This window comes from Columba livia, chromosome 2 (genome assembly GCF_036013475.1).
Source record: "Columba livia isolate bColLiv1 breed racing homer chromosome 2, bColLiv1.pat.W.v2, whole genome shotgun sequence".
Lineage (NCBI taxonomy): Eukaryota > Metazoa > Chordata > Aves > Columbiformes > Columbidae > Columba > Columba livia.
This window is the reverse complement of record NC_088603.1, coordinates 46,065,143-46,074,729: the sequence shown is the minus strand read 5'-3', so window position 1 is coordinate 46,074,729 and position 9,587 is coordinate 46,065,143. Positions and strand designations below refer to the sequence as shown.

Below are 9,587 nucleotides of genomic sequence, written 5' to 3'. Positions count from 1 at the left end.
TCAGTTGTGTACCATATGCATAAAAATGGATAGTTCTTAAAGAAAACATCTAAAGGGATTCTTTATTTCCCTAAAAACATGAAGGTCAGCAGGCTTTTTATTCCTGTTGTATGCGAACAACCACAAAGTGCTGTTAAAGAACCATCAGCTAATGCGTTTACAAAATAATCCTTAATGTACAATTTTGAAAAGGGAACTGTTCTTACCCAAGACGCTCAGGCTCTCTGTTTGGAAAACCTTCTGAAGTGGAGGGAAGTAAATAACCAATAACTGCCCCATTATAGATCCAAGGACGGCATAACAGAACATTTTGTTACTGCAAAGTCCAATCTCAAACACAGATTTTGTCTGTAAAATGAACAACACATTACGCTGTACATGTAATCTTAATTATCTAGACAAGAAAATAATTCATAACTACAATTTCTTTTCATCCAGACTTTTAGAAAAATGTAAAAAATTGTTGACCTTTTAGATAATCCAGAAAAAGTTCTTGAACAGACTAATTGTATTTTCTCTCTGGTAAACAGAGTACAAATCTTGTCTTCATAGTCAATGACTTGTATATTGAGCTCACTTTTCTGCAAGTACAGTGCATTAGGAGGTGCCCTCTACACTAGAACGAAGAGGTTTTGTTGACCCTGACAATTCACATCGGAAAACAGACCGCAAATTAGAGGAAATGGAGTAACATATACTAGCCATGTCCTTTCCTCCAACTAGCACAAAATTTCAGACTTGTTTCCTTAAAACAAAAATACAAACAGGAAATACGGTTTAAGAAGTTTTCCTTAGATTAGGGGTTTAGGGTTACAAAATAAAAACAAATTAAGGCCTTCAAGAAGTTTCAGATCCTGGCAAGGATGCTAAACTGACAGAATTTTCAGGAAAACAAATAAAACAAACCAAAAAACCCAACCAAGCATACACAGCAATACAAAGGAGCACCACACTCCAGCTTTTAATAAAAGTTTCCGTGCTCCTCTCAGGACAGAAGCATTACTACTAGCTCTGCATCACATAAACAAAGTAAGAAAACTAATACCTATGTGTAATTTAAGAAAACCCACACAGCAAATGTGTGACACTCTGAAGCTTAATAGCAGATGTGAAGTAAATCTGCAGGAAAACATTCGAAACAAACACAGCAAAATCCCCCCTCAAAGAAAATCCTGCTTATTGTGTAAATACTGTGGTAAACAGACAATACAAATCGCTTACCTGAGATCTAGAACTCAAAGCATTGAACATATCAAAAAATACAAAACAGGTGAAAGTCATGGTTGTATCTCGAGGTGTTATTACGTTGTCTCTTAACTGCCAACAAAAGAAATGAAATGGCTTTAGCATGCTTTAAACCCTCCACAACTAAACAAGCTTCTTACAATAACTCCAGTTCTGCTAGCTAGTAAATGAAAACAAAAGCAATTGGTGTGTCCTGAGTTGATTTAATAAATCATACAGCAAAAATTATGCACCTGTAACTTGTAACATTTTGTCATTCCAAGCTGTGATTAAATGAAGCCTCTTGACAAACACTTATGGAAGCAAGCACATGGAATAGCAAGAATTCTACGATGCCCTACCAAAAGTTCAAACAATATTTTTCTCTACTGGAAAAAGGAAGTGGCTGTTTCCTAATAGTCTGGCTACAAAATCTGTACAATTATTTTCTATGAGCTAAGGTTTCCCACATAGATTTGAGATCTGGAAAAGTCTGTGTTAAAATAGAGACTGGGGAATAAAACTGTATCCCTCATTTCAACAACTTCTTCAAAAATCTTCCTTCTCTAATCAGTTAGCTCATATAAGCTTAAATAAGCTGATATAGCTTAAATAAGCATGAACAAAACTTGCAACTATGTTCATACAAATTCTGAATTCCAACTACTGGTGTAAAAAGGACTTGTTTTAAATTAGTTTGTTACTGCTTTAAATTTTGCGCTTTTGCCATACCTCTCTCCAGAAGACAAACAGTGTCCCACACACGATAATTATGGATGAAACCAGTATCTTAACAATCAGGTTTTTGGTCAGAATGCTGTCCTTCAAATTTCTTGGAGGCTTCTGAATCACATCTTTATCCACAGGCTCCACCCCAAGGCTTAAAATTAAAATAACATTTTATCATAATAAAAACAATTCACTGTTTCTAACTTAAGGACTATATTTTCTAAGTTGAAAGAAAGATTTGTCTTTACAGCACATGATATTTTCACGTCAGAAAACTGAGTTATACTTATTAGTAACAGGCAATATCCTAACACTGCAGTTTGTGAGTCCATAGATACATATCAGACAGTTCTTAAACTACCAGATGTTAACCTTAAAGGATACTGCAATATTAGTTATGCTCCTCATTTCTGTTACTGTGAATTTAGTGCTAGTTCCTTTCCACCCTCACCTCCACCACCTATCTGCAACCAAGAGGGTCAGAGGAAGAACCCAGAGGGAAGCCAGATCCTGCATACAAGTTTCATGGGCATATCTGAGGATCTTTAGGTATCCATGCTACCCTCATACTTATCATTGGATGCTAAAGCAAACCAAAAGGAATGAATACAGAAATACACTGCAAACATTGTGATTCAAAGAAAAAGTGCACTGTTTCAGAAAGATTTCATTTAAGTTTAACACTTCACAGTTTCCTTTATCAACAACCATTTTCCTTGCTGAAATAAAAGGACTACAGACCTCTAAAGAAATTTAAAGTAACTACCTTTGAGCTGGAGGTCCATCCATAATAATATTGATCCATAAGATCTGCATGGCATTGAGAGGATTAGGAAAGTTCATTAATGTAGCCAGTGAGATTAAAGTCAGTGCTGCTATACTCCTGTTGAAAGAATCCATTTTTATAACTGTCAGCATGGAACATTTCTCAAGATCCACTGATAACTGCTTTGTAATCAACACTTCAACTGTCCAAGAGTAGACACAGATTTTGACAGTGTGAATCATGACTGATGTAAGCCTGACTTTAAAGGTAGAGCATGAATTCATTTAGAGTACTCCTCTTGACACAGAGCACATTTAAAACAGCGTTATTCTGGCAATTAAAAGACAGCAAATTTGTGTTTTAAAAACCTCCCAAACTTTAAGATAACATTTCAGAGTAATTTCTCACCTTCACCTAACTGATTTTTTTACTGGGCCCTATGCTTTTATTGTGCCAGAAGTAGAACTTCTAAACACAGTTTTGAAACACTGCTTTTACACTTTTGATGTAAACACAACCACCTGTCCCTAGTTTGACTAATCACTCAAGGCAAGGTACTACCCAAGCTCCCCCAAAATAACTATACTATCCCTTATTATTAGCAAGATGAGAAGGCTAGGCTGAAAATAGATTAGCTTGGTATTAGAAACCTCTCCAAATAAGTATGTACTAATTGATTTCAGTCTAAGATTAAGTGGTTTCATAACCAACAAGAAGAGAGCAAGGCTTGTGATAATTCTGAATTTCATGTTCTACTGAACCCTATTATGCTCTCCCCACAAAGAGGGACAGAAATAAAAACAGAGTAACTCATTCATCAAAAACTGAAGACTACCATTCCCAAGGATAACAGGAAAGCACGCTTTCCTAGAATATCTATGCTTAACTATTTCTCAGATGCAGATTTCTAGTCTGCTACCAACGCAGGACACTAGTCAGGACTGAAAGTATATGACAGTTCTTACAATTTTAATGCAAGTTTTAAGAGGTTGGTGTTCTCTGGGTATTGTCGTGTTGGGAGTATTTTGGTGGGGATCTTTTTTTTTTTTCCATTATGTTTTTTTGGGAGCTATTTGGCATTTGTTGGGTTTTGGGAGAGTATTTGGCGTTTGCGGAAATTTTGGGTTTTGGTGCTTTCTGTGTTGTGTTTTGTTTTAAATTTCTGCAACTTTTTTCAAACACTCAGAAATGCCATGAAGGCTTCAAAAAAGTATCATGTACAAAATGGTGAGAGGAAAGCCACGCTTCTGAATCCAGATTCCATACGATAGTTTCAAAAATGTTGTGAGTTTAAGGTTTAATCAACTCCTGTTTAAATACACACGATATATTCAGCACAGGGATCCTTGCATGCAAGGAAAGGAGCTCAGCCTCACAGAGCTAACAACTCATTCCACAAACCAGTGTATGGATCACAGAGAAACCAACCTCCTGTTTCCCAGGTTTCCTCCATTTGATATACATGTTCTGGCTAAGGAAAGAATGACCACTAACTTCTCCTTTAATCAAGGACCCAAACATAGCTATGCTGTTTCTCTCCATCAATTTTTGACTTTTCCCATCTTAACAAGAACTGTGGCTAAGTTAGATGTCTGTTTATTGCACTATTTTCTAGTTCTTTAAAAATGAAACAAGCCACCAAAATACAAAATACTGAAAATTCAAAAGCATAGCATATCAGCATCCTACATGAAATTTGGAATGTTCATGTGAATTCATGCAGCATCTGCTTCGTGATGCTTTGACATATTCACAATGTCGTTAGAACCTTCTGATATAGACAAGTTTTCAAACTTACGTGCTCAGTTGAAATCTAACAAAATTTTTAATGTTATTATAAATTCCTTTACCCTCTTCAATTGCAGACCTACAATTAAAAACAAATATTAAATCACTAGACAAGACTGCTGCCAATGAAGCCTAAAACGAACAAAAAAAGCTACTACTTTAAGCAAATGTCAAGAAACAAATGGAGTCGAGGTTCTTAGAGCTTTGGCAGTCGTTTTTCAACTTGATTACAAGAATAATCACCACAGTTATATTTCCAGCGGCTTAACTTTCAAAGTGAAACATCGGTAGTAAAATCTCCTCCTTGTTCAAGGTTCACTGTCATCCTTCCTATCCAAGTTAGATAATTTGAAACGAAAAACACACACACTTTCAAATAAACATAGAAATGTAGCATGACTTTAGAAGACCACGTATTCTTACTGCACTTGAATGAAATATGTATAGACCATCTTTCCAACCTCTAGCATGTGTCTCAGCAACTTGCCTATCACATTATGGCAATTACAGCAGTGAGAAAGTGCCTTCTAATACCTAAATCAAGTCTACTCTGCTGCAAATAAAACCCATTTATTTCTTCCATTCCCCCAATAGCCAAGAACAATTAATCAGCATTCTTTTTGTAACTTTTAAGACAAAAAGATTAAAGGGCTTGGGGAACCAATGTAAAACTATGGGAGCGCACACATTCTTTTTCCCCTAGTGTTTAGCACTCTTTTCACTCTGCCATTAAGAACTCTCCTGATGAATCAAGCAAAACTGGATAAAGCATTGCAGCAAAAGCCTCATCAAGCTCAAGTAAAGTAAAGTACTTACCACAGATGTCCCTCATATGTACTCTTCTGAAAGTATCTTAAAATGATTCCCTCCACTGTTTTTTGCACAACAGCACATTGCTGTTGGCTGAACTAGTACGGAAACCTTTTAACTCTCAGATCATCCTCTGACATACTGCTACCTAGGTAAATTTTCTTCTGTTGTACTTATACATTTCAGTCCCTCCCAAAGCGTTAAGTGTCACGTTTTCAGACAAACTGAAGTGTTCTGCGATTTATGCATAATTTTGAAACGAAGTCTATCTTGCTAGACAGCAGTCCAGCTCTGCCGACAACCACTACCTTCAAAAGTCAGATGGATTAAATTCAAAATATGTTTAGCTGTGCTGTCTTTGATGTACATCGAACAACAAAAATGAATAATTAACAAACAGCTGGTTACCACAAGTTGGTAACTTATTTTCCTCTGTGATATTTACATAGCTTATATTTCTTTCCTTTTCTGAAACACCATCACATTTAAAGAGTTGAAAACAAACACAGCACTGTGTAGATTTTTTAAATCCTTGAGAGGGATGCTTGCTCTCATTTTTACATAAGATTTGTGCTTCTGAAGTAAAAAATGAAATGAAGATGAATCCTACTGACAACTAAAGGACTCAGAGTTTCAACTGTTATGTCTCCAAATATATTAATATTGTAATTCTACTTGGAGAAGCAGAAATACAGGTCAGTTTTTATAGCACACACATGTACACCCTCCTTTGTTACTACACCTGATCTATATACAACACCAAGGTAGCAAAGGTCTAAATATGTAAGTACATTTTTAAATTATTATTAACACAGAGAAAAAGAGAGAAATGCTTAGTTGCCTCTTGTACAGCTCTTTTTTACGAGTATAATACAGGCAATCACCATAAAACTAACTCTCCTGACTTAGCTGAGACATCATTAACAGCTGCTATGTTTACAAGTTCAAGGAATTTCTTTTGGTTTTAACCCCAGCAACATTTCATTAAAACTATATATAGCACAAGGTATGCAGATAAATGCCACCTACATTATTGTCTGAAAATCATCATCCACAAGGATCATATCTGCTGCCTCTTTACAAACATCTGTTCCAGTTTGTCCCATTGCTACACCAATATCTGCAGCCTTCAGAGCAACAGCATCATTCACTCCATCTCCCGTCATAGCAACTACTGCACCATTATTTTGCAGTGACTAAAGAAAAAAAAAGGGGAAAGAGCTTCAATCAGAGATTGAAATAACCCATCCTATAAAATTATTCTAGATACGAGGTTGGTGTCGCCACACCTCACCCTCAATTTTTTCTAATTCCACTGTAAAAATAAAAATAAATAAAGCATGTGTATTTTAATTAATTTTTATACAAGTGTTTAGGTTAAACTTCAGTGAATATATTCAGACAGCCTAAATTTTAAAGGTAGCGTGTATAAAATCTGCCTTTAAGAGAAAGTAAAAAAAAATTCTAGAGAAAGAAAGAAGATACAGTATTTACATTTTAACATTATTACCCTCTTATAATTCTCAATATATTCCAACTGTCTGAATGTTTTACTTCCTTCCTTCCTTCTTACTGTTGCTATTCTGATTATTACAACTGCTGTACTAAGTATGTTCCTCTTTGCTACCTTCTTTTGTCAAATTCTGAATGGAAGCATTATCTCAGACATGAAATTCGTGCCCTTTTACCTTGTCCTGAGAAGTATTAGGAATGTGGCTGTTTCAAGTTCGTAGTAAATTTAAGTCTAATGTGACACAAAATCTCAACCAACCCTCAGCTCCCGAAGCAGAAGAAAGCAAGCACGACATTGCCTACCAGCAGCTGCCAGAAATTACTGTTCTATTTGGATTTGCTTTTTTTCCCGGTAGCTGGCCTGTTTGATTATCACTGTGCCTCCAGTGCTTCCTGCTCCTAATGACCAAGCTGATAGCTCTTCATCACATTCTTCTTTCAGCCAAGACTCCTTTTAAAAGGCTCCCCAAACCAACTCTTTGGACTAAACAATGAGCACGAGTAGGGCACTGGCACAGAGACATTCAGGGACAATGTATTTTCTATAAAAAAATCCTCTAAGTTATGCAGCACTATGCATTTTTATAGGTAATATTTTAAAACACGCTTCACTTTCAAACTAAACTTCTGATTTCATCTTGACACACTGAAGCACATTATGATTTAAGTAAAGGCACCACAAATGGTACCCATTGCAACAGTCCGGCATTTGAGCCTCTAGTAAGACGTACCTTTATTATTTTCAATTTGTGTCGGGGACTGGCTCTGTAAAATACTGCAACCTGTTAAAAGCACAATGGAGAAGCAGTGAAAATTTGAGAAAGGTAAAGAATTGCACTGGATTCTATAAAACTAGAGGATAAAAAAAGATACTAAAGGCCTACTGTACTCTCAAAGCTGAAGCACCAGTGAGCTGTGTTTTTAATAGAGGGAAACCATTAATTACAGAGAAGACTTGAAGCATGTTCTGGTAAACAAAGTTGGTGCTACTTATTTAAAGATAGAATATGCATTTTTAAAACCCTCTGAAATTGTGAAGCGACTGAGGTATAATGGCTTGCTGCTGGCCCTCCTGACTAAATTTATGCAGGCAATTGCTGTGCTGACTCTATAAGTAATGTCCTTCTCCCTTGTCAGCACGAGTGGCAAGCCACTCATGACATTTCAATTTTACTAGTTTGTACAGCATATTAGTAACAGATTGAAACTGCAAAGCTAATTAATAAGGACTCCAGCTTTGAAGGAATTATTATTTTTCAGTATTTTTTTGTCTCTAGTCTTCTCTGTGAATTGAAATTTAAGCATGTGGAATTTAGCTTTCATAAACCCCATAATGTTAGCAATTCACATCTATTTTTCCTTTTTAAGAAGTTGGATAAGAAGTTTGACTTCTCAAGAGCCACTTTAGACTGTACACAGGTACAATCTTACTTGTTCCTTTTAATTAGTTCCTAATAAGATTTTACCTAAATGCTTAGAAAATGAATTTGGTCTCAGGTCAAACATGCACAAAGTAAATTTGTAGCTATTTCAGTTACTTAAAGCGGACAGCCCTTAAGGACAAGCATTACCAAATAAACCAAAATTCCTATTTGCAACACAGTTCTTTTCTTCCAAGTTCGTTTTTCTGAGTCACCAACGGAAGACATAAAGCTGACATGCACACTTCTTGAATGTTAAATATTGGCTTTTGGCTTGCAGACTCAAGAATGCTGCATCATAAATCTGCAGTCTTTTGCAAACAACACAGCACTTTGATGCATAAATTTTGCAAGACAGCTAAGCCTGAACCTCAACTGCGTTTCATTATGCCTTCACATTTACTACTTTGACATTGGCTAATACATTTGGTTACTTAATAAGTGAGAAATATTAAATAAACAGACCCTTTCAAAATTCTCAACCAGTGACCTCAGATGAATTTAATATCACTAAAGATACAGACAGCTCCTCTTACAGATTACAAAAAGATACACTGTCTGAACATGTAAAATATAAGGCTAAATATATGAGCTGAGCTACTCAACGAAATAAAATTGTCTAACAATATAAAAAGATTATGATGTTCACTGAGAGGTGGCAAAATGAGAGTTCCAATATAGGCATTTAAAAGTAAAAACAAACAACCATTAAAAGAGGCAAAAATAATAAACTCACTAAAAAGATAAGTGTGTGAGCTGAAATAAATAAATTTTCAAAGGGTCATGTCAAACCAAAAGATACTTGTTTGATCTGGGACAGCTTCCGTATTTCTGTATTAAAAGACCCTAGTAACTTCTCGTACCACTTACTTCTATTAGAAATGTCACTTTTATCTCAGAAGCCGCATTTTAGCTTTCTACAGAAAAAAAGCATTTCTCTCTATAAAGTATATACTCTCCGGCATTTCAGTAAATAGCATATCAAAACAAACCTTTGGTGTTATTTGAGAAAGCTGCTGAATATCCAAATCATCTATTTCTTCCCCGGAGATTGCCTGTGAATTTTTGGAATACAATCCGAGTCGACTAGCTGGAAATAAGTAACAAAAATGGTATTATAATAATTTACCCTTCTAAAACATTAAGTACCTCAGATTTTTTAAACCTACTATTTTCTGCAGCTTTTCAGATCTGAAATGCCTAGAGCTGAACATCTTGACACCTAATTGATTCAGTATCCTGGAGTCAGTTATCTGAACTCTTGAGTAACTAACACATGCTACAAAGTCTGTTCTAATCAGAGATATATTTCCTTAGACGTTCTTGATCTAAAGGTC

General features: G+C 35.7%; 1 protein-coding gene across 10 annotated transcripts in view; it reads right to left on the bottom strand.

Annotated features, from left to right (window-relative positions):
* Nucleotides 1-9,587, bottom strand: part of ATP2C1 (ATPase secretory pathway Ca2+ transporting 1) — a 71,269-nt gene that overhangs the window by 1,449 nt on the left and 60,233 nt on the right. For all 10 annotated transcript variants that reach the window (XM_065051681.1, XM_065051680.1, XM_065051687.1 and 7 more), the window contains 8 exons: nucleotides 9,243-9,340; nucleotides 7,561-7,611; nucleotides 6,347-6,513; nucleotides 4,518-4,586; nucleotides 2,720-2,836; nucleotides 1,957-2,104; nucleotides 1,222-1,317; nucleotides 207-348 (listed from right to left, as the gene is read on the bottom strand). In XM_065051681.1, the coding sequence (XP_064907753.1) occupies nucleotides 207-348; nucleotides 1,222-1,317; nucleotides 1,957-2,104; nucleotides 2,720-2,836; nucleotides 4,518-4,586; nucleotides 6,347-6,513; nucleotides 7,561-7,611; nucleotides 9,243-9,340 (888 nt within the window). The remainder of the gene's footprint in view (nucleotides 1-206; nucleotides 349-1,221; nucleotides 1,318-1,956; nucleotides 2,105-2,719; nucleotides 2,837-4,517; nucleotides 4,587-6,346; nucleotides 6,514-7,560; nucleotides 7,612-9,242; nucleotides 9,341-9,587) is intronic.